This window comes from Piliocolobus tephrosceles, chromosome 7 (genome assembly GCF_002776525.5).
Source record: "Piliocolobus tephrosceles isolate RC106 chromosome 7, ASM277652v3, whole genome shotgun sequence".
Lineage (NCBI taxonomy): Eukaryota > Metazoa > Chordata > Mammalia > Primates > Cercopithecidae > Piliocolobus > Piliocolobus tephrosceles.
In genome coordinates this window covers 21,741,583-21,767,119 of record NC_045440.1, presented here as the reverse complement: position 1 = coordinate 21,767,119, position 25,537 = coordinate 21,741,583, and the positions used below count along the sequence as shown (strand labels likewise).

The window sequence follows — 25,537 nt, the reverse complement described above, 5'->3', positions numbered from 1 at the left end:
CCCACCTCCAAAAGAGGTCACGTTCTCTAGCTTAAGCTGAGGTTTAAGACAGAGAAAATAGGCATGAACACAGCATGTTCCAAAGAAGCACTTGCAGCCTGCCACATCCAGGCTCTCACAATGAGAAAGAAAAGTGCCACCCTCCCCAGCATGGTGAGCCACGCCAGTGGGAGGGCTCCCGCTCCTGCCCAGCAAGACAACGCAAACACCACCGTCAATCTGCTTGCCCTGGGGAAATGGGGTTGCAGGGGCAGTTCCTACCAAAGCTGCAGACCTTGGTCCTTAGTGCTCAAGAGGAACAGGCATAGACCCCGTGAAGGACATCCCCTCTTGCCATCCACTCCCCTCTCATTTCAGGATTCCCACCACAGAGCCCACAACACTTCGAAGATCAGTACTTTATTTTCTCTAGCTCCAGTGTTGTAACTGTAGCAGCATATCAGAAACATCCCCACACAAAAACACACAATTCTCCCCTTCTTCAAAGAGCTGGCAACAATTGAGAGGCAGAAACAACAGTTACTACAGGCATTTGAGAAATGTAAGAAATAACACTTGCTCACCCTTAAAACATACATTGTGCGTCTTGCAGGGAGGAAGCAGCAGTACATACATTTGTCATTCGAAGACACAATCATCCTTAAATAAAGTTAAATAAAACCTTATTGGCATAACAATGTGTTGGAGATGCAGCTTTATGGGGACTTTGGAGGAAGATGCTTGGAATAAGACATAAGCATTTTAAAAGAAAAAAAATGAAAAAAACAAACTACACATAGAATGTAACCCAGTAAATAGATTCAATGCAAAGTTAAGAAAACATATCATGAGGGAAAGATTTCACCCATTTGGAAAATATCAGTTTATTGTATAAAGCTTTAATCTACAGGTAGTTGAACCTCAGATCATGGTTTGGGCAGAAGAGCTACTCACACACACACCACATAAAAGTACGGGTCCTGTACCCAGGTGACACTGACTGGCTGCCGAGGTCACTCCAAAGACACCAATGACTCAGTACGTGCCATGATTATACTGAGTTGGTCACCAGGGTGGGATGGCGGGGTGGGGAGGCCACTTACTATTTCGCACTTTGCAACGTCAAAGTCACAATCAAAAACCAAACTGCAGTCTGCATGGGGCAACAATACCAACGTTGGAGATAAAGGCCAGAGAGGAAAGTTCATTTCTACAAAATTAATGAACACTTGTATCTGCTTAGTGCTTCACAACTTTCAAGGATTTCTTCAACCTCCTGATGACCTCCTGATGACCAGGCATGCAGGCTGGCCATGTGGTTTCCCCAGCTGACCCATCCCTCATCACACAGGGAGGGGCCTGCAATCCGGGCCCACAGAACTCCAGGTTCCGGTTTTTGCCTTTTCTTCTGTTTTGTTTTTTTTTTTTTTTTAATTTATTCATTTATTTTTTGAGACAGAGTCTCACTTTGTCGCCCAGGCTGAAGTGCAGTGGCACAATCTCAGCTCCCTGCAACCTCCACCTCCTGGGTTCAAGCAATTCTCTTGCCTCAGTCTCCCAAGTAACTGGGATTACAGATGCCTGCCACCACGCCCAGCTAATTTTTTGTATTTTTAGTAGAGATAGGGTTTCACCATGTTGGCCAGGCTGGTCTCAAACTGCTAGCCTCAAGTGATCCGCCTGCCTCGGCCTCCCCAAAGTGCTGGGATTACAGGCGTGAGCCACCGCACTCAGCCTTCACCTCTCCTTCTTGCATCCCCCTAACCAAAGGAGTGCTCCTAGAGAAATCAAGTTTCTTTTCTAAACACCAGTGAAACCAAAATCCAGTAGGAAATACCTTGCTTCAGTGTGGCATATCTTAAGTGGACCAAAAGAGGTGTTAGGATAAACTTTTTACAATTTGCTTTAAATTCTACTTTGAAATTTAGAATTTGATTTTTTCCCCTCCATTTGCAGAATTTACCACCATTTAACACAAACCCAAGGCAGGTTGAAAGCGCAGATGTAAACATTTTCAGCAGCATCGTGGACTCTACGGCTTTCTGCATCCTCATGTGGACTGAGGCTGCAACTGGTTTTGGGGTGTAGGGGGCAGAGCAGAGAGGAGGTATTAACCCCCAGATGGGACCGGACAGCAGCCAAGCCCCACAACCCAGCTTCAAGGGGCTGTTGACAGGGTACACGTGGGAGGTACCCAGTTTGACTCTTTCCCATCCCTGATCTGAAAAAGTCAACTGACTGATAAAATTCCTCATCGCTTTTAGGGCAAAATCTACGCCCCAAGGCACTGTGTGCATGGTCCCAGGATGGAAATTCTCCACGTGTTACTTCCTAGGCAGTTACTTCCTAGGCAGTAGCACCACTCAAAAGAATCCAGGCCTGCACCTCCTCGGTGAGATGCACCACACTGACCATGGTGGGTGGCGGCAGGTCAGGACCCGGCTCAGTGAAATGCAAACACACATGAGCTTCCTGCTCATTTTCAAAGACAAGCTCTGGTGAGGGCTCCAAATCGGAGACAGTGCAGCTCGTCTCATCAGTATCCCCTTGCACGGCAGACTGGCAGAGCAACAAATGGCACAGGTAGGGAAAACGGGCTTGTATTTTCTCTGGGCGGCAATCTGACTCAGCACATACCATTTCAGAAAGCGAGGCTGCGAGGCCTGTGTTCTCGGGTGACACAGAGCAGACGAGGATGCAGAATGACTTCTGGAGAGAGGTCTTCTGACTCAGGCATGAGGGTCCAGGTGAGACCTCAGCCACAGGGCCCTAGCAGATAGGCCTGGCTCTTGTCACATGCGATGAGAAGCTGTGACATTGGAATTAATGGTTGGGACAAGACAGGGGGACAGACAAAGACCGGAGACATGTTTCCCTAGACTGCACAGGGAAACACAGGAGATGAGATTCAGTCAAAACACACATAGATCACGTTACCTGAAGTGACTGAGTTAAAAGGCTGATGCAGAAGTAAGTCCTAGGATGAAGGCAGGATTTACCCCAAACACCTGCGCCACAAGCCGCCAAATGCTGCCTATCAAGGGCTTCTAAGTGCTGGCCCGGGAAGGCAGGCATTCACATCACTCACAAGGGGAGGAAGCGGTCTCAGCAGGTTTATGTCCATCACCCTAATTCTGCTGGGCTCCACCACCCTCCAGCGGGCGAGATCCTGCCACCCGGCATGTAGGCAGGTGTATACACAGCAAGAGAAAATGGGCCAGGGCCAGATCTCTGGTCCTGGAATTTGGGGGAAAGACAAAGGAAAAAGGCACATGAAGGTGGCTGATTGAATTTAAAAGAAAAAAAAAAGGTAGCTGTAAGTGACATATCATTATTTTGAATTTTTTTTTTAACGTACCTTTTTTTCCCCCATCAAAAGAGAAATTCAAAATATAAACTTTATTATTTTACATTCAAGTGAAACTTCCATCTGGAGGGGCTAAACACAGCTGCAGGTCACATTCAGTGATTTATTACTTTGGTGCCTTTTTCGTTCACCTGATGGAAGAATTCAACCCTCTCATTTAAAAACAAAACAAGAACAACAAAAACAGCTGGAGAGTCCCAGCTGCAATACTAGGTGTAGACACGCACAAGCACACACACAAATTCAAAAACTACATAGAAAAATAAAGGATAAACATTATCCATCTATTTTGTACTGTGTAATGGAACTTTTATATACATAAAAAATTTTTTTTGTTTACTGTTTTCAGTCACTGCAAATTTTCTTCCCTCCTCTGGGATTTAAGGATCCAGGGAGAAGGCTGCCACAGTGAAGCAGAAAAGCTACATTCTGCCCGGGGAGGAAGAGAAAAAGCAATTTCTCGCTCCCCTTCCAAAGTCTTTCCTGTCCACCACCGCCTCGGATGTCCCTGCAGACAGCCTTCCGGTGAGCGGCCGTCCCGTCCCCTCCTCTCTCTAAGGCATTGGGGAGCAGAGGGCCCATAGGCAGCACCCTGCAAAAAAAAAAAAAAAAAAAAATGATCTAGCTGTGAAGAGAGGGCAAGGGGCTGGATGCAGGCAGAGAATGACTTTAAGAAGAAAAGATTCTATGATCCCTTCCCACAGCCTGTTCCTTTAGTATGGAGCTCGATTTTCCAGCTGGCGCTTGGTGAGGAAGTACTTGAAGAACTCATAGACAGACCAAGAAATGGCGGTGGAGGGCATCTGGTAGACGACACGCGCCTGGATGCCTTTGAAGTAGCCGGCCAGGCCGTTGAGCTGGTACACCGTCCGGAAGGCATTGGCCATGCCCGACAGCCGGCCGCTGATGTTGGCCAGCGAGAGGGCCACGTTCTCCTGAGTGTTGAGAAGGGTCTTACAGACGTCCAGGGGGGTCGTGGCGGCCGCGGCGAGGGCCCCGGCCAGCCCGCCTGAGATGATGTGGGACTGCGGGTTGTAGGTCCGGTGGGGGTTGACCTGCTCCTGCAGGAACTCGTAGGTGATGAAGTGGATGGACTGGAAGGGGATGTTCATGGTCAGCTGCGTGGTGTAGCTCCGGTAGAAGGCCCCCAACCCCTCGGTCCTCCACACCGTCCGGATGCAGCTGAGAGCTGACCGGTGCTGCGAGTTGTACATCTGCAAGCGCTGCTTCACCACTGTGGTTGTTGGAACCGCGGGGCAGGCCAGACGGACAGCCAGTGGGCAGTGGATTGGAGGTGGCCCCACCCCAGGTCGGAATGAAGCCAAGCCATAAAGAGAAACAAGCCAGTTAGACACCGGAAGCAGGCGAGAGCCAGCACACACAGCCCTAGTCTGAGCAGCCGCGGAGGGCCAGCTCCTGGCAGTCCTGGGTTACAATCCATTTCTGTTTCCAGGACTCGCGCCTGGAAGGTGGCTATTTCCTTAAGTTTCTCCTGCCTGAATCTTGCTGAAGGCAGCCCCCAAACCAGGCAGCCACTTCAGACTAGAGTCGCTGATCTATTTCCCAGATCCTGGCTGCCAGGATTCCTGTAGGAACCCTCAGGACCCACCACCAAACTGAATCCTGTCCCCTGTCCCCCTGCCCTCCTCCTTCCCCAACACATCTACTGGAAGCGTGTCCCCTCGTGTATTCACAGGGGTTTGTGCCTCTAGCAGTAATTCTAGCTTCTGTGACACAGTGCGTTTGAAACAGACACTAGAATTATGTCTGCCCAAGTTCAATGACATTCTAACTGGAGTTCACTGGACAAGAGGCAAATGAGACTAACTGTGGTACCTTAGGCTCAGGGTTTTAATGGCCTCATGTATTGCCAAATAAATACACACAATGTGCTTTTTTTTACTTTTAAAGAAATAAAGACTGTCAATCAATAGTTAGGACAAGGAGAAAGAGACAGTTTGAACCTCACTTTTTTCTCCTTTAAAAAAGATAAACAAAACCCTTGCTTGGTTACACGAAGTTAACTACCTGTTTACTGACCGGGTCCCTGAATGAACTGCCCTAAAAAGCAGCCCAAGATATACAATATGTAAGTGAATATTGATTTGGGCCTTTTTAGGTTTTTCATTGAACTACTTCCTAGAAGGGTTTCCTCCCCGCACCGCCGCTTACCTAAGAATGCCTCTTTCCTGCCCCTAAAACACTGTCTTGAACACATTCATTCATTACAGGAGAAGCCATGAAGGCAGGTCAGTTTACTTAAGGGCATCACATCTCTTGAGAAAGATAATGTGTACAAAACAACACAGAACACGAGCTGTCTTTCTCAGCTCTCTACTTTGTAAATAAGAAGGGGGAAACGTCTGTGTCCTTCCAGCATGCCTTGTGCAGCACACGACAAAAAAAATCAACGGGAATGGAGGTGATTTTCTTCACCTGCCCACGGGCTCAACCTCAGTACCCAGACCACAGAGACTCCCCGCCCACCTCCCAACCTGCCCCATCACAACCCTGAAGGGCAGACCAAGTCCTCTATCTGCTAGGACATGGGGGGTAGCTGAGAGCAAATTTAATAGCTTCACCTTAAAAGACAAAAGGTAGGCAAACTTATAGCATAAGACTTAAAATGTTGAAACTTTTCTCTCCAATTCTCCCTTCTGGCCAGGAACTATTTTCAGATGAGGCAGAAAGGTGAAAAGAGCTCCACAGCTCACCCAAAGCCATCACCTGGTAGAGAATGACCCAGCTGAAGGCCTGTCTGGTGCCAGGCCCAAAACGTAGTCACTATTCAGACCCGAGCTGGCTAAGACAGCAGGATATATTAAAAGGGAACAGACTCTGGTCTGCCCAGCTGAGGCTCGCTTCATAATACGCCCGAAATTTAAAAGAACAAAAAGAAGATAATGTGGAAAGAGATGGCTAAAACAAAATGACCCAATGTTAATTTCTGAAGCACAGTGATGGACACATTGGGGTTCATCATACTCTCCACGTTCGCATCTGTTTGAAATGTAATCCATAATCTTTCATATTAAAAACAGTCAAATTGAACACTAGCCCTAATAGCCTCTGATAGGTTCCCCATACATTTGTCTAGGATCAGTGTTAAAAAAGGGCTAAGAGAGTGTGTGTGTGTGTATGTATGCACACATAGATTTTAGAATAGTGCAAAAGCACGCAACAGAGTCACCAGGAAACAGATTCTGGTCCCTAGCTCCAGGGATTCTGATCCAGTAGGCTCTGTGTAGAGCCTGAGAATTAGCATTTGTTTTCTTTTTTGTTTTGAGGCACAGTCTTGCTCTGTCATCTTGACTGAGTGCAGTGGTGCAATCATGGACTCACTGCAGCCTCAACCTCCCAGACTCAAGCCATTCTTCCGCCTCAGCCTCCCAAACAGCTGGGACTACAGGCACGCACCACCACACCTGGTAATTTTTGTATTTTTCGTAGAGACAGGGTCTCATTATGCTGTCCACGCTGGTCTTGAACTCCTGGGTTCAAGAGATCTGCCTGCCTTGACCTCTCAAAATGCTGGGATTACAGTTTTAAACCACCATGCCAGCCAGAATTAGCATTTCTTTTCTTTCTTTTTTCCTTTTGAGATACAGTCTGGCTCTGTCACCCAGGCTGGAGTACAGTGGCATGCTCTCGGTGCACTGCAACCTCTGCCTGCTGGGTTCAAGCGATTCTCCTGCCTCGGCCACCCCAGTAGCTGAGATTATAGGTGCATACACCACACTTGGCTAAGTTTTGTATTTTTAGTAGAGATGGGGTTTCTCCATGTTGGCCAGGCTGGTCTCGAACTCCTGACCTCAAGTGATCTGCCCACCTTGGCCTCCCAAAGTGCTGGGATTACAGGCATGAGCCACTGCGCCTAGCCTCAGAATTAGCATTTCCAACACCCTCAAGAGGTCTGATGCTGCTGGTCTGTAGAACAGACTTTGAATAGCTCTGAGCACAGGAATACCATAAAACTCAAATGTTCATGTCCCTTCTTGAGGCCTTTGATAACGTAGTAAAAAATTCAATTCTCCTGTCTGCTCTCACTGGAGACTAGGAGCCTCCCTGCCCACCTTCAGTCCTCTCCACTCCCCCACCATTTTTTGTGCCCCTTTGCGCATCCCCTACTGCCCCTCCCTGGGACCATGACATTACCTTCTGCTGGATTCATTACCGCATCGTGGAGCAGGGTGGCCATACTCCCAGCTATCCCTGCAAAACAAACTCCAGAAAATTACCCTCTGCGATCGGGTGTTCTCAGGAAGTTCCTGGAACCTAAAATCAGACGGAACCCAGGACTAAGCTTTCTAAGAAGCAAAATGGTCTAAGAACCAGCTCCACCCAGGTAAGCATTGACTCTTAAAACCCTAAAGTGATGGTGGAAATATGATAAAAATGGGGGTGGTTAATTTAGGCACATTCACCCACATTTTAATCTTGCAAAAACCTCGTTTTCTTTCTTATAGTCAACCCTTGGGAAAAAGCGAAACCTGCAAGTGTTGGTGGTTCCTAGAAACCACACATCATGGCTTTTTCCACTGTCTAGGTGTTAACTTTCTCTTGTCCCTTGCCTGTGTCTACACATTAACTCACTTTGCTCTTAAGCTGGGGCCCTGAAAGGAGATAATATCATATATACAGCTGAGAAGGGGGAAAAAAGCAAATCTGGTTAAAATCCAGGCTTTAAAAAAAAAAAAAAAGAAAAGAAAAAAACTGGGCAAGAGAAGAGGAAATCAGGAGAATCTGCATTTGATAGATTTCCAGGGTCAGTCTGCAAAGCGACAGGACTGACCCCATCTGAGAGTCAGGTCAGGCCTGGCTTCAAGAACCAGGAACCTCAAAAGCCAGAATCAGGCCTGGAATTTTGCTTTTGGCTTTGAGTTTCCTCCCTTAGCGGTGACGCTGCCCCGTAATTAGAATGACCACGGGAAGGTGGGAGGAATGAGGAACACCAGGATGACTCTTCAGCAATGCATGTAATACCCACTCCCCCACCACACACACACTTATAATCATTCCTAGCAAGATCACCACAGCATAAACCACACACTGCAGAAACAGCGCAGGGCAGCACTTGGCATCAAATGGATTCCGTCAAATCTCTTTCAAGGAGAGAAACCCTTACAGAAGGCAGTTTCAGCAAAAGGGCCCCAATGTCATAGAATCAAGGGTAGGTCAGGGCATGGCTCTTTAGTGACCGTCTCAATAAATGCACTAATGGCCAATTTTTACAAAGCAAAACAAGTCTCTGCAAACCAGCCAGGCACGCTTATGACCAAGGTTGGCTAATGGGAGGAGAGATGCTTTTTGAGCAGAGTAAAAAGAGAGGGGGAGAAGTTATTGCTGGTCATATCTATGTCTCCATTGCTGAAAAAAAATGAATTTTGTCAAAATAAAGGTACTTTATGCTGCTATCCATATTTCCATTCCAAACCCAAACAAAAAACAACAAAAGCCAACCCCACCAGAGAGAGGAAAATAAAAGCTCAGCCCTCCCCAATAAAACGTGCCTTATGTAAGAGCTGCTGATAGATTTGCACCCCCCACCCCGCCTCTCTCCCTCAAAACAACCAAACAAAATGATTTCAGCCCTTGCTTGCAGAGAGATGAGGCTCAGACAAACAGAAGAGAATGGGGGTAAAATTCGCAAATCCCCGGAAGCTTAAGGTGGGAAAGGCCTTCTGCGTTGCGCGAGTCCTTTGTCAGCCATAAAACTTCTTGACCTTTTAAAGCTTAGTTAGTCTTGGCGTTGTAGAGACCTGTTGTACCAGTTTTTAAATAGTCTCAAAGAAGCTGTCCAGATAACTTTTTTTTTTTTTTGAATCCAGCATTCAAAAGTTTTGTTTCTATTCAGGGTTTCTCCTATGTCTGATCATTAATTGCTTTTGAATGTTTAAAAACAAAACAAAAAAACCATAACAAAAAAGAAAACCCATATAACAATAAAACCAAAACCCCCACTGTCACTGATGTCTCCCCAGGCTTCAGAAAGCGGAGGGGAACAGAAAAAAGCATGTGTGTGCGCGTGCGCGTGTGTGCGTGTGTCTGGGTGTGCGTTGCACACACAACTCTGAGTTCTTTATTCATGAGCAAGCGGGCCGAAGTCGAGGCGGCTGGGTCACAGGGAGGAACACCCTGGGGAGGGATGTGTTGAAGAAGAGAACTTTCTAACTCCAGACAAACGCTTTCAAAATACCGTTGGCTAGGTGGCTGTTTCCTTGGTGGTGGAAAACGTCATTTAAAGTCCTTTTCGTGTTTTCATAGCAGGCAAAATACATGGCGTGAGCCGGCCCTGCACCCATGACCATGACGTTGATGCCCCGCAAGGGCCTCCAGAAGCCTTCAGTCCGCATGATTTTCTGGAGGGCTCCGTAGATACTTGTGTACCGGGCTTTGGGATCTGGACTCAAACTCTGCATTCGTGTCTGGGAGTGGGCAAGAAGAGAAAACAAACAAAAAATAGAGTTAATCAGGATGGTAAAGAAGGAAAATAAGACCTGGAGAAGGAGAGAGGGAGAGAACAATGTTCATAGTTTCACAGGATTTCTCTGGGAAGGAAACGTTTGAAATTAAAATGAATTCTACATGGACATAATGAAATCTACACGAATGTGTGCATGTAGATTTCATTATGCCCCACAAAGGGAGAAAGAGAGAGAAGGCTGTGGAAGAGGAAGACCTTCCCCTGCCACTGGCAAGTTGTGTGGCCTCTGGGGAATCCCTTAACTTCTCTGGGCTTTAAGACCTTCAATTAAAATAACAGAGTTGTTGCAAGCAGCAAACCAAACAATGCATATGGAAACCCTTCAAAAACTCAGAGTTCCTAGATAGATGTAGAATTGTCCTGTGGTGCCCACTCTGATTGTGAAGACTTCTGTGTCCTCACTTATCTGAAAGCTCCGTGTTCTGGAAGCTTCTATTCAGTCCCTGCACCATGAAATCTCTCCGAATCTTCCAGCCCTCACTTACCTTGTCACCTCTAAATACCTTTTTACATTTCATTTTTATAAGTTGGCACTTAAATATAAATGGTCTTGTTCTTAATTTCTTTTTTTTAAGTGAAAGCAAGTTTGTCAAGAAAGTAAAGGAATACAAGAATGGCTACTCCAGACAGAGCAGCATTCTTAATTTTTTTGCATGCATAATTTTGTGTCCTTGAAGCAGAGACCTGGCTTTCCCCTCCTCTGTCATCCCTAGGACACCACCCAGGAGGGAAAGGCACTTGCACAGGAGGGAAAGGCGCTTGCACAGGTGTGATGGTTAATTTTATGGGTCAGCCTGGATGAGCCACAGTACCCAGATATTTGATCTAACACTAGTTTAGATGTATGTATGAAGGGATTTTCTAAATGAGATTAACATTTAAATCAGTAGATTCTGAATAAATTAGATTAACCTGTATACCGTGGGTACATACACCTCATTTAATCAGCTGAAGTCCTCATGAGAAAAAAACTGGGTCTCTCTCAAGGAAGAAATTCTGCCTCCAGACTGCCTTCAGACTCAAACTGTAACATCAGCTCTCCCTAAATCTACAGCCTGCAGATTTTGGACTTGCTAGTCCCCAAAATCATGTGAGCCAATTCTCAAAGTAAATCTCTTGATTTCTAGGCAGGCAGGTAGGTAGGTAGGTAGGTAGGTAGATTAGATAGGTAGGTAGGTAGGTAGATTAGATAGGTAGGTAGGTAGGTAGATTAGATAGGTAGGTAGGTAGGTAGACAGATAGATAGATAGACAGACAGACAGACAGATAGAGATAGAGATAGAGAACAGGCAGAGAGTTAGATAACCTCTCTATGTAGCCGGATATAGATGTCTCTGTCTCTCCTGGTTTCTGTCTGCTAGGACCCAGGGAAGGTCTTCAACCAAAGGCTGGTCTTATAAACCCAAGTAGACTTTACACATCCTATTATCTGTTTCTCTGGAGAACTCTGACTAGTACAGTAGGTAAGAAATACTCGCCAAGTGGAAGATCCATCATGGCTCAGTCCCACCAAAGTAACCACATTCCTTCCTTCCTTCTTCCACCCTCCCTCCCTTCCTTCCTCCCTTCTTTCCTGCCTCCCTCCTTCCCTTCCTCCCACCCTTCCCTTCCTCCCTCCCTCCCCCACTCCGTCCCTCCCCCACTCCCCCACACACACACCCTAGAGGAACAGCTTTTCAACTTTTGGCAGGGGTATCCTTTTATCTCCAAACAAAATCACACAAAAAATCTAATCCTATATATAAAAAAGGAGGGCGTCTCTGATGGAAGACGGGCAAAGGACTCTCTGGGGCTCCCTCTCACTTCCCAGGACAGACAGCCCCAGGTACCCCAGGGCTCGGAGGAACAGCGAACATCAATCACCTGAATTAGTGGTCATTTTCAGAGTTCAGATTTCACCAGCTATTAAAACCACAAAGGAAATGGACACACCAAGGCCAACTTTTTATTTTGCCCAGAAAGGACACAAAAACAGTAACAATATAAGCAACAATCACCACCGCCCTCTACCGCAAACATCATTTCCTAAAAGGGCATTTTTAATGCTTGAAAAAAAGGGGCCGGGCGCGGTGGCTCACGCCTGTAATCCCAGCACTTTGGGAGGCCGAGGCGGGTGGATCACAAGGTCAGGAGATCGAGACCATCCTGGCTAACACGGTGAAACCCCATCTCTACTAAAAATACAAAAAAAAAAAAATTAAAATTAGCTGGGCATGGTGGTGGGCACCTGTAGTCCCAGCTACTTGGGAGACTGAGGCAGGAAAATGGCGTGAACCCGGGAGGCAGAGCTTGCAGTGAGCCGAGATTGCGCCACTGTACTTCAACCTGGGCGACAGAGTGAAACTCCGTCTCAAAAAAAAAAAAAAAAAAGGAAGACTACCTCTGATTATAAAATGGTACCTTAAATTAGATTTAGCTTTATTTTTTATTTTTTTCTTTGATACAGAGTCTCACACTGTCACCCGGGCTGGAGTGCAGTGGCGCAATCTCAGCTCACTGCAACCTCCACCTCCCAGGTTCAAGCGATTCTCCTGCCTCAGCCTCCTGAGTAGCTAGGATTACAGACACCCTCCACCATGCCCAGTTAATTTTTTATATTTTTACTAGAGATGGGGTTTCACTATGTTGGCCAGGCTGGTCTCAAACTCGTGACCTCGAGATCCACTTGCCTCGGCCTCCCAAAGTGCTGGGATTACAGGCGTGAGCCTCTGCACCCGGCCAGATTTAGCTTTATTAAAAACTCGCTACTCTGCTCCCTTTTTCCTACCACAGAGTGGTGAAAACAACTTCTGGCCCAGTCCAAGGCAGCTGCCAAGACACTTGGGCCCCAGGGTCCTGGGGAAGGTGGCCCTGCACCCTTTGGTTTTTTAAAGTGATTTCAATTTTAAGTTGTTTCAAAAAGGATTTGATCTGATTTAATAAGATGATACATTAGGCTAGGTGTGATGGCTCACACCTGTAATCCTGGCACTTTGGGAGGCCAAGGCAGGAGGATCGCTTGAGGCCAGGAGTTTGAGACCAACCTGGGCAATATAATGAGACCTCATTTCAACAGAAAAAGAGGAATTAGCCAGGCATGGTGGCACACCTCTGTAGTCTTGGCTATTTGGGAGGCTAAGGTGGGAGAATTGCTTGAGCCCAGGAGTTTGAGGCTGCAGTAAGCTATGTTTGTGCCACTGCATTCCAGCCTGAGTGACAGACGAGATCCTGTCTTAAAAAAAAAAATTAAGAATTAAAAAAGGGATACATTATAAGCAAGAAAGACCAAGGGAAGGACAAGCAAGTGAATGTGCCAACCAAGAAGGTATCTGAACCAAAAGAATACCCAGGTCACGGTCACAACCCCTCATTCAGCTCCCGAGTGGCCTGTTGGCCAGACCAAATGAAGTACACACCATGCCAAGTGCTCAGGCTGGGAAGGAAGAGACAAAATTCCTCCTTTAGGACACATGAAATCGCTCAAGTTTTAGAGCAAATAACTCTTCGCATGTCACCTGGCTTCTTCTTATACTTGGTGACAAAAAGCGAGGGTACCAGGTGGTACAATGTGGCTGTCAAGAACCCCAGCTTTGAATCAGAGAGAACTGGGGCTGAATTCAGATTCCATCACTCATGGTGTGACCCTGGGCAAGGTGATAAAACTCTCTAAGTTTGAGTTTCCCCACTTGAGAGAATGGTTGGGAAAATTAAATGGGATAATACGTGTCTAAAACCATCATTATTGTCAGTAATAACACAAGAGTCCCCTGTCGAGGGGCTACATGATGGGATTCATGGAGAGGTCAAGTGATAGGGTTCTAGTGTGACCTTCCAGGGTTGTGCAGGCAGGCCACAGAGGTGGGTTGTGTTTTTCTTGTTCACAGCAGATCTCCAAGGACCAGTAAGATGATTTATTGGGAGCCCAATAAATATTTGTTGAATGAATGAATTGATGAACAAACAAATCCAACTTAGAATACCCACTGGGGTGAAAGGGTACTGTGTCTTGTCTTGTCTCTCATTCCCACCGGGGTGAAAGGGTACTGTGTCTTGTCTCTTAGCCCATCACTCCTGAATAGGAGCCACAATTTCTTGGACTTAGCTGTCCTTGCCATCACCTTTAATTTGGACCTCACATGTCACCGCATTTCTCAAGCCTGGGTGTGATCTGCAGAACCACATGTGGAGCAGAGGCAACCTGTCCCGGGGCGGGGGGGCCTAACGTGGGCCTGTGAACAAGAGGTGGCTCCTGGCAGTGCCCTGCAGGGGAGAGGCCCCCATACCTTGGGAATGGCAGTGCATCTTCTTGGGGATGAGCCCTGACTGGAGTCCTGAGGTTTCCAGCCTAGGGCAAGGTCCTACCAAGGTTTTGCAAGCCCAGCCTATGGTCAAAGGCCTTCCTTGGGTTCCAGAGCCCCGCTGAGCAGGGGTGGCAGTCTGAGCAAACACAGAGCATGGAGAACTGGCTACTGAGATTGCACTTTGGACCTGATGCTGGCTCTGGCTACAGCCCAATGGCCTTGGCCATGGCATCTCATCTCTCTGGTCCCCAGTGTCCTTGGATGGAAGCAGGGGCTGACGATCAGAGCAGAGGCTGATGATCAGAATCACCCGGGAAATGTTTGAAAATACTCATCCGTAGACACCACCCCAGCACACACTGATTCAAGTCCTCTTTTTCTTTTTAAAGTTCTCCCAGACGATTTCGATCAGCACTCAGCTTGGGGAACCACTAAGTGACCATCTAGACCCCTTCCAGCCCTAGCCCTCTGCCTGGGCAGTAGGGAATTACCTCTGGTTACCTCTGGAGGGAGTGGCTGAGTGAAGGCAGGGACACAGAGGGTGCCTGGGCTTTACAGCCACCCAGTCCGAGGCTGTCAATCTCAATTCCAGCTCTGGGACCTCAAGCAGGTTCCTTAACCTTAGGGCACGGCCATCCTTGGCTGGAATAATCTCCCATAGAGCTTCTGGGAAACACCTGGCACAGGCTGGCTGTCAACAATGACTGTCCCCATCCCACCCCGTGATAACGTGAAGCCATCAAGAGGGTCTCTCCTTTAAAACACTGCTCATGTCACATGAAAAAATGCTCGTCATCACTGGCCATCAGAGAAATGCAAATCAAAACCACAATGAGATACCATCTCACACCAGTTAGAACAGCGATCATTAAATCAGTCAGGAAACAACAGGTGCTGGAGAGGATGTGGAGAAATAGGAACACTTTTACACTGTTGGTGGGATTGTAAACTAGTTCAACCATTATGGAAAACAGTATGGCAATTCCTCAAGGATCTAGAACTAGAAGTACCATTTGACCCAGCCATCCCACTACTGGGTATATACCCAAAGCATCATAAATCATGCTGCTATAAAGACACATGCACACGTATGTTTACTGCGGCACTATTCACAATAGCAAAGACTTGGAATCAACCCACATGTCCATCAGTGACAGACTAGATTAAGAAAATGTGGCACATATACACCATGGAATACTATGCAGCCATAAAAACGGATGAGTTTGTGTCCTTTGTAGGGACATGGATGCAGCTGGAAACCATCATTCTCAGCAAACTATCGCAAGAACAGAAAACCAAACACCGCATGTTCTCACTCATAGGTGGGAACTGAACAATGAGATCACTTGGACTCGGGAAGGGGAACATCACACTCCGGGGCCTATCATGGGGGTGGGGGGAGGGATTGCATTGGGAGTTATACCTGATGTAAATGATGAGTTGATGGGTGCTGACGAGTTGATGGGTGCAGCACACCAACATGGCACAAGTATACATACGTAACAAACCTGCACGTTATGCACATGTACCCTAGAACTTAAAGTATAATAATAATAATATAAATAAATAAATAAATAAATAAATAAAACACTGCTCATGTCAGCCAGTTAGAGGCTGGCATCACACCAAGACTTACAGGGACATTTGGAACTGATTTCTCACCCCCTCCCCTTTTAAAATTAGGGGTAGGGCAGTTGGAGTAAACACTACTGAACCAAAATGCATCATTCTCTTATGACACAAAAAGGTCAACTGGGTATCTTTGTGCTGTGAAAGAAAAATAAAACCTCAGGGCCCCAAACTCACTGTATCAAAGGAAAAGAAAGTTAAGCTTGGGAAGTGAGTCATGCAAACCTGACCTTCTTTTTGTTCCCAGACAGCTGTAATTTCATAAGCTTGCTTTATCTTATGTAAAACGTAGATTTACTCAGTGCAAGACCATGATTGACTTTCCCCAACTCCCTTCTTTTCACATGTAAAACGCAGATTCACTGAGTGCTCATCAGAGCCTCACAAGAATGATACCACTTGTCTCAATGCCTACCCTTCCTCCTTTTATTTTTCTTCTCTCCCTCCTGCTTGCTTTTTCCCCTTTAAATACTGATGTTCCCAAAGCCCTCTTTGGAAAAAGCACAGGACACAGATCCTACTGTAACTTGTGTTTCTTTTCCCTGGTGCATCCTCCACTTTGACAGAATAAACCTCTAAAAGATTGAGATCTGCCTCAGTCACCACACCTCAGTGGACTTCTCTGCCCTCAGAGTGGTTTACTCAAGGGCAGGCCACAGCTAATGACACAAGCCCCAGACAGAGGCAAGTGGTCCACGAGTGCAGAGATGGGCCTGGTCAGGCCCCCGCTGGGACCACTGCAGCCACAGCAGCCAAGTTTAGGGCCAGAGCCTCATTCATCCTGCAACACCATCATTTCTTCCACCTGCCTGCAGGGAGCACCCACTGAGCTTGACACCAGGATACAGAGGAGAAAAAACGATGGGGAAAAACAAGGAAAGTGTGTGATAAGAGGAGGAGGAAACGAACCACCCACCAGGATGCCTCGAAGTAGCATAGGGCAAGAGGCCAGGAGGGATCAACCCTGCAGCAGCCTCAGGAGAGGCAAGAGAGGCAGAAGACAGGCGGCTAGGAAGGCAGGCCAAAGTGGCCACAGCCAGAGAGACAATAATCAATTTAGTCTCTTTTTTATTTTTTATTTTTATTTTTTTAAGACAGGGTCTCACCCTGTCACCCAAGCTAGAGTGCAGTGCTGCGATCACAGCTCACTGCAGCCTCAGCCTCCTGGGCTCAAGCAATCTTCCCACCTCAGCCTCCTGAGTAGCTCAGACTACAGGTGTGCACCACCATGCCCAGCTGATTTTTGTAGAGACTGGGTCTTACTATGTTGCCCAGGCTGGTCTCAAACTCTCGGGCTCAAGTGATGCTCCTATCTGGGCCTCCCAAAGTACTCTCTTTTTTAAAGCTTCACTACCCGTAAAACGTAAAAATGAAGGCTGGGCATTTTCTATTCCCTGAGGATCAGAGAGGGGGGGAAAAAAAGTCTGGGAGTGAGTGTAAGCAACTCAAGTGTCCATCACCAGATGAAAGGATTGTAATAGATCCATACAGTGGAATATTATTCAGGCTTAAAAAAGGAAAGAAAATTCTGACACAGGCTACAACATAGATAGTTCTTGACAACAACATGCTAAGTGAAATGAGCCAGTCACAAAAAGACAAATAGTGTAGGATCCCACTGATATGAGGTGCCTAGAGTAGTCAAATTTGTAGACTAAAAGTGGAATGGGGGTAGCCAGGGGCTGGGGTGAGGAGGGAACAGGACAGAGAGTGCTTGTTTCATGGGCACAGGAGTTTGAGTTTTGCAAGATGAGGAGAGTTCTGTGGATGGATGATGACGATGGTTGGAATGTACTTAATGGCACTGAACTAACTGTATGCTTAAAAATGGGTAAGATGAGAAATTTTGTTATGTATATTTTACTACAATTTTTAAAAATACAAAAAAAGGAAGTGAGGGTGGAGAGGAGGAAAAAGGAAATGAATGAATCAGGATGCACAGAGACAGGGCAGAGATTAAAAATAAACACACACACACACGCACACACATACACACACACAATCGGAGACGGAGAATTTCACAAATCTCTTTTCCTGTCCAGGTTTCAGTTCCTGCCCAAGACCTAGCTGCCAGTCTCCTCCTGTTCAGTAAAATCAGTTTCCATGTTTGCATTTTAGTTCTCTTCTCTTGGAAATTCATAAGCACATTAGCATACTAAAGCCTCTGGGAAATCCTTCGGGAAAGAAACCCATTTCTCCTGGTTTTCCGAGGCACTTCCTAAACCTCTGTCTTTAGCAAGGCAAGCCTTATCTCATTTAATCAGAGACATCTGACAGAACACACGTGTGAAAACACAACTGTAGCCAATGGGAACCTAAGCCCTTGAAGCAGCAAGTACGGAGAACATCCAGGTGTCAGAGAGTCAGAAGGAGCCCTCTGGCAACTGTGTGGGGAGCGGGCCAAGGCAGGCGGTTGTGTGGCTGGCCCCTGGAAGGGACAGGGAGTGCCAAATAAGCAGCTGAGAGGAGCCCTCGCGTGCTGCCTGTGAACATGCATTCCTCCTCTGCGCCTGCCTGCAGGATGGAGAAACGTGTCCTGCCCAGGGAATCAAGAGACAAGGGTCTCTGGCCTGACTCTGCCACTCCCAGTGTGACCTGGGCAAGTCCTCTCCAGCCCCAGAACTGCTCCAGGACAGTGAAACTCCCAGTGATATGAACTCTATCTGCATTCACTGACTTCACAAACTCCTAGAAAGGCTAGAACGAAGTGAAGGGTCAGCCCCTGACACCAATTCTCCCCTAAGATGACAAAACAGGAAAGGCCTGTCTCACTGGCCTGTTCTCTCACTGCGGGGAGGAGGGAGAGTGGAAAATGCACATTCTGTCCCAGGTGAGCTGGCGGAATCATGTAACAGGAGCTACAATGCCCTTGGGAGACCGCATCCAGCCCAGCCCCCAACTTTTCAGATGGGAAACTGGGGCCCAAGAAGGAAAATGACTTGTCCAAGATCCTGTGGGTAAGGAGCCTCTGATCCAGGCCGAGGACCAAAAGACGAAAGAGAAAAGAGAAGGGGGCAAGTTGAGCCTCGTAGGGGGCCTCAGGCCCTTCTGTGGGTCCTGCAGAGGTCATGCCACCCAAGCCAGTCCCCTGTAGCATCAGAAACGCAGCCACTGACTCTCTGCCTGACCTGGTGACAGCCTGTGACTCCCAGCTCTCCAATTTCTCAAAAATAAAAAACTTTCCATGTTTGAAGTTCATGTAGCATTTCTAGGACTGAGGAAATGATCATGTGATATCTACTCACTAGCCCGTTCTAAAGCATTTGCTTCACACCTCCCTTGAGCCAGGTGCAATGGGGATACAGACAGGAAACAAACAAGCACTGTGATACCATGAGCAGCACAACTCCGCGGGGAGGGGGGGGCTAGGGCTGAGCCCTAGAGGCTGCTCTGCACCATCTCTATTCCAGACTTTCTCCCAGAGAAAGGAAATAAGACTCAGGCACCTCGAAAGTGTTAGGATAAATGCCAAATGTTAGCCTCTGCTGCCCAATGTCTGCTTCAGAATTCAAAATCAAACCGGTAAGTTTTTTCTCTCGTCTGTCAACTGTTCCCAGCTAGCACTGACATTCACTAAATGAACCACAGTAAAATGTGGGGCCAAGCCCAGCCCCCTCCCTGTTTTCCAAGCCTCACCCTGCAGTCCCCTGGCCAGCAGCTCTCCCATGTCCACCATGAGCCCATCCAGAGCTCTATGCTCCTGCTTCACTGAGGTCTGCTGAGGACACTCTCAAGACACCAAGAAGCCAACTCCCATCCACAACTGTCCAGAAAGGATCAGACCAAGGAGCTGGTTCCTGCAGAGTCCTCCCTCACTGAAACTCCACGCCACAAATCAATCACAATGCGAGGCCCAGGAGGAAAAGGTTTTTTTGGCATTGTGCTTTATGGAAAGGATTGTCTTCCTAAGTAAAGCCACAAACCCCATCTATGCCTTGGAATGCCCTGTCTCACCTTCCAGCATCCTTAGGAGGCACACACTACAAATGCAGAAACCCACACCACATCAAAGAGCACCACGCACATTAAAACCGTCGGCACTCCCCGTCCAAAGCCACCTGCTCCTCGTCCAAAACCACCAGCCTTCCTCACTCGAACCTCCTCCCTTCCTAGGCTCCTTTACAGAAGAGGGACTCTTAACAGGGCTTTGGATGGTCACCCCCTGGCCCTTTGAAAAGTCATGTAAAAATCATGCAAAAATGGCCAGGTGTGGTGGCTCACACCTGTAATTCCAGCACTTCGGGAGGCCAAGGCAGGCGGATTACCTGAGGTCAGGAGTTCGAGACCAGCCTAGCCAACATAGCAAAACCCCACCTCTACTAAAAACATAAAAATTAGCCGGGTGTAGTGGCACACTCCTGTAATCCCAGCTACTCAGGAGGCTGAGGCAGGAGAATCGCTTGAACTCGGGAGGCAGAGGTTGCAGTGAGCCAAGATCTCACCACTGTACTCCAGCCTGAGTGACAGAGCGACACTCTGTCTCAAAAAAAAAAACAAAAAATCATGCAAAATAAAGCAGGAGGACATCACTCAGCATCATTCCCACACACTGCAGGCAAGAGCAGAGCAGCACAAACAATCCTTTAACTGCAGCTCTCAGAGCACAACTAAGTTTATGCCTAATCTCAAGATTCCAAATCATGTCTTTTTCTAACATCTCCCAAACTGGCAAAAATAAATACACAAACAGAATATACATATAATGCATATACATATACACACACAAATAAACACACATATATACACATATATACATAGACACACATATATATATACATGAATATATACATAATACATACATACATATACGCATATGTATGTTTTTAATGAAAAGGAAAATTTGAGCTGGGTGCAGGGGCTCACACCTGTAATCCCAGCACTTTCACTTTGGAAGGTGGAGGCAGATGGATCACTTGCTGCCAGGAATTCAAGGCCAGTCTGGACAACATAGCAAGACCCTATCTCTTCAAAAAATATTTTTTTTAAAAAATTAGCCAGGCCTGGTGGATGCCGCTTTAGCTACTTGGGAGGCTAAAGTGGGAGGATCACTTGAGCGCAGGAGACTGAGGCTGCAGTGAGCTATGATCATGTCACCACACTTCAGCCTGAGTGAGAGAGAAAGACTCTGTGGCAAAACAAAAAAAAAAAAAATGGTGCTCTTAATGTTTTGAAACCAGCAAGAGAAAAATGATTCCCCTCAAAGTAGTCATTGCCCCCACCTCAAAAAAGGGGGCGTGGGGTGGGAAAACAATTACCTATCAGAATCACATGGCGGGGGACTCAAGCAAAGCTAGAGGAACATACATTCCAAAAAACGCTTCCTGCTCATCTGAAAAGTCTCTGGTGAAAACTACCATTTTGGAACAAGCAAAGAGCCCAACCAGCTTGCTAGAAAGTCAGCCAGAAAAGCTATACCAAGACAAAATGAAGAGTTGAGACCTGGTGGAAAACACTTGTCCAACTACAACAGGTCTACGTGGCTTTCCCTCCCTCACCTACAGGAAGGCCTAGACTTCCTTCAGCGTTCAGGTCACCCTGATGTTGGAGAGGGGAGAAAGTGGGTTCATATGTGTGAGAACAAACCATAAAGGCTCCTCTGTCCTTTCACCTATGTCCCCGAATGATCCCAGTTTTCAGAAGGGTCACATTTGTCCTTCTGAAAAGACCACCCGCGGTCTGACCTCCTGGACATCCGCCGCCTCTGAAGCGGACCACAGAGGATTCACGCCACCTGTCACTGATGCTCTCCAGGCACAGTCCTGAAACACTCAGGGTGTCCTGGGGCTTCAGGAGGCACTGCTATCGCTAGGGACAAAAGATTCAGTGAAGAGTTTTCATTGCACATTTGGTAGAAAATAACAAGTCTGCTAAGATAGCAATAACCAAGTTCCTCAGCCTCCCAGGAGAGAAGCCACAGCACCAAACCCCCCTTCTCCTTGGAATAGGTCACAGCAGGGCGTGCTATAGGGTAGAGATCCAGACTCCAGATCACATCCAACCTGGAGAAGGTGGCCAGAGGGAAGCCATTTGAACAGCCACCTAGAAAAAAGGAAGAGTATGTCAAGCTGTAAGAATTAGAGCTGTCACTACAATCTCTCCTACGCTATTTCATTTTGTGACTATGTGCATATGTTACTTTGACTGGAAAAGAAAAAGGCAGATTTGGCATGGAGAGGAAGAAAACAATTCTCGCTGCAGGAGGATGTGAACATGCTGGTACATCTGGGCAATGAGGACAGGACCTGTGGCTGGAGGGTCTGGTGTGCAGAGAAGACAGCAGTCAGGTAAGGGTTGAGAGGCAGCCTCAGACTTAGGAGAGCTGCTGCAACCTTAGATGATCAATTAATGTTTGCTGGAAGAAAGGCAGGATGGGGCTAGACCATGCAAGGCCCTGAGTATCTTGCTGGAGTGTGTGGAATGTACTTTATGATTAGGTGTCTTCCATGGCTACGCATCGCACCCAACAGCAATATGATGGGAGCCATGAAAAGTCATGCAGGAAGCAAGACAGATGGGCTCTTCAATATCTGAGAGACAGCAACAAGCCATGCAGCAGCAGCCCTCCCTACTGGGGCCCTGGATGGGCTGGCCGCTCTCTCCAAAGCTGCAGCTGCTTGCCAGGTCACCATTAACATCACATGCCAGTTAGATTTCCCTATCCGCCCACGGGCAGCAGCTCCTGGCCTCGCCTGTGGTTCCGAGGGTGCCATTCCCACATCCCCTGACCCTAGGAGCCCAATCTGATCTCCACCCCTTCTCTAGGAAAGCCTCCAATGGAAGGAGGGTGGGATGGAAAGGTCTGTGCCTGGCCCATGCGCAGTGTGCCCAGAACACACTCAGAATATCCCATATGTGGCCCACCCGAAAGGATTAAGTTATCTCTGCCCTACAGGTGGGACAAATTCCAAAGATGCCAGATAACAGGACTAAGATTTCATGGGTGCAACTGGTGACCTCCTTGGGAGACGGAAAGGGAAGGGACAACCTTGGATTGGAGGAGGAACAGAGCTGCCAGCCTCTCCTGCCCAGCTGCCCTGCCCTGCCCTGGTAAGAGGGACAGGGCCTGAGTCACGGTTCTTTCTCATCCTGCATCTGGCACTGATACACCGTATGGCCTCAGGTCACTCAGCTTGCTTCTCTGAGCCTCCACCCCTTCTATTTACAAAACAATTATAACAATAAAAACAGCAACATTAGCAACCAGTTATCCCCATTCTACAAATGGGGAAACTGAGGCACAGAGAGACCAAAGGACTTGCCTCAAGGTCACAAAGTACAGAAGCAAGGTTAGAAAGAAGCCAGGCGGTCGGCCAGAGTCATGCTGTTAACCACTAGGCTATCCTACCTCTCACAAAGGGATGGACGCTAAAGGATCCCAGGTGATCTTCAACGTCCCCCCTGTCCCAATATGTTCTGTTTCTACAACATGCTAAGTCCCACGGATGTCACCTCCTATGTGCCTGACCTTGGGGAAACCTCCTATGTGCCTGACCTTGGGGAAGACCCCGTGTCAGAGTCACCTAAATCCTCACCTGTTCATGTCCACGAAGCCCCTGGGGGCTCTGTCTATGCCCAGCTGCAAGAGTGTAACTTACAGGCAAAGTCAACAGCTCTGATCCGTGGAGGTCACACAACTTATCTGTTCCACATCCCTGGGCATCACGAGACTGGGCAATAGTGGTTGGTTCAATACAAACACATTCTGTCTCCTAAAGAAGCGCTTGAGACATTAACCAGCTGAGGTCACAGAGGGGCATCTTGACAGATGAAAGCCTGGCACTCTGTCAGTATTCAAAGGCTAAGGTTGAAATATTTCAACAGTCAGGTTGCTTTCAAGAGAGAATTGAATTCACTGCTAGTAAGCTGGACTAACCAGGGCCTCTCCTTGACGCTGCCAGCCTTGTCAATGTCACTGGTCCATAAACATCCCACTCATAAGTAAAGAAGAAATGCCTGATCCTCAAAATTGTTTAGTTTTTTTGTTTTTTGGGTTTTTTTCTTTTGTGAGATGGAGTCTCACTCTGTTGCCCAGGCTGGAGTGCAATGGCCTGATCTCGGCTCACTGCAACCTCCACCTCCCGGGTTCAAGCGATCTCCTGCCTCAGCCTCCTGAGTAGCTGGGATTACAGGTGCATGCCACCACACGTGGCTAATTTTTGTGTTTTTTGGTAGAGACTGGGTTTTACCATGTTGCCCAGGTTGGTCTCAAACTCCTGACCTCAGATGATCCACCCAACTTGGCCTCCCAAAGTGCTGGAATTACAGGCGTGAGCCACCGCACCCAGCCAAAATTGTTATCCTTTTGTATATAGACACACTCACTGAAGCGTCACAAGGCTGCACAGAAAAACACATTTAACACAATAGTCCACATCAAAACACCATAGATGCACATCAACCCATGTGCGGGGAGATAAGAGGAGTATCCAGGCACCTAGGGTATGTTCACAGACTCCACGCAAGGCTCCCGCCCGGCTCCCCGCTACAGCCCGGCAGCTCTGCCGTCATCGGTTTTACACCATGGGGCTCCCTGTGAGCTTTCTTTTGCTTTCCGAGTTCCCCTACCCCTCCAACCTCCCCAGCTTCGTTCTGCCAGTTAGCAGTTAGACTTGCCCAGGCTCCCACTGCTGGACTCGCTCCTCTGACCAGCCTGCTACCATATTTTGCTGAAAATCCCAATCACAAAATCTCAAAGAAACCAAGTTCAACCACCCACCCAATACTCAAAGACCGTCTCTGCCCATAAGAAACATATGTTCTGGTTGGGGACACTAGGTGCCATGGGGACAGGGTTGGGATAGGATGGGAAGGGTGTCAAACAGTCAATAAAGACCTCCCAGGTAAGACAGCGTTCCTTCTGGGCACGTGGCCTGGGCAGCAGGAAAAGCCAGAAGGACCAGCTTTGAAGTTCATCCAGTCACTCAACCATTATATAGAGCTTCTACTCCACTCCAGCCACATTCCTGAGAGCACAGAGACGACTCCATCCCCACCTACCACAAGGTCGAAATCCTATTCTATTTTTCAGCTATATGAACTTGGATAAGTAACTTGCTTCTCTGAACTTCAGTTCCCTCGTCTGTAAAATCCCCTAACCATGCTTCCTGAGATGAACGAGAAATCCATTTATTCACCTAGTGGAGTACAGTAGGTACTGAATAAATGTTTATCTTCACCGGAACTATTTTTAGAAAGACTCCAGTATATTCCCTACCTGGTAAGGAGAAAACCACCACCTAGGTTAATCAAAATGGCTTGAAATGTCATTAAGAACCACAGCACTTAGCTTAATCTTGCTAGAAGGCGTGGGTGTTTTTCTCTGCTTGCTGATAAATGTCCATTTGGCCCAAAGAACAGCACTGCAGGTTTGAACTGAATCTCTCCTATCAGACTACAGAAGAAAATGACTAAATCAAACAATAGATCCTGGAGTCCCAGGTGGAGGCTACCAGCCATAGGGCACTGGTGTTGGGAAATCCAGGTCACAGTCCCTGCAGCATCACGAGGAAGGGACAGAAATAAAACCCTATCCTGACCCTAGGTGCCCCCCACACACCTTTCCGTTTCCGATGGAATATACAGCCCCAGGACCTCAAACCTGGACGGACAGGCTTGGAGACCCCTCTGTATCTAAATCCTAGCTCTGCGGCTTCCTCTTCCATGTGTGTCCTTGGGCAACTCACTTCAGTTCTCTACCCCCTTTTTTTATCTGTAAGTGAGGCTCCTAATGGCACCTACTGCCTAAAGTCTCCATGAGGATTCGAGGAAAAGCCCTTTGAATGGGGTCTGGTGTACAGC

At 47.5% G+C, this 25,537-nt stretch overlaps 1 protein-coding gene across 4 annotated transcripts in view; it reads right to left on the bottom strand.

Moving 5' to 3' along the window:
- Window positions 1–383: 383 nt before the first annotated feature.
- The window catches only part of SLC25A37 (solute carrier family 25 member 37), a 48,800-nt gene continuing 23,646 nt past the window's right edge, over window positions 384–25,537 (bottom strand). For 2 of the 4 annotated variants that reach the window (XM_023216738.2, XM_023216739.2), the window contains exons 2-4: window positions 9,543–9,771; window positions 7,502–7,558; window positions 384–4,580 (exon numbers count right to left, since the gene is read on the bottom strand). In XM_023216738.2, coding sequence (XP_023072506.1) covers window positions 4,060–4,580; window positions 7,502–7,558; window positions 9,543–9,771 — 807 coding nt within the window. In that variant the 3' untranslated portion in view covers window positions 384–4,059. Of the gene's footprint in view, window positions 4,581–7,501; window positions 7,559–8,856; window positions 9,772–25,537 lie in introns of those variants that run through there. The other 2 variants (XM_023216740.3, XM_023216741.1) reach the window with 2 other exon arrangements.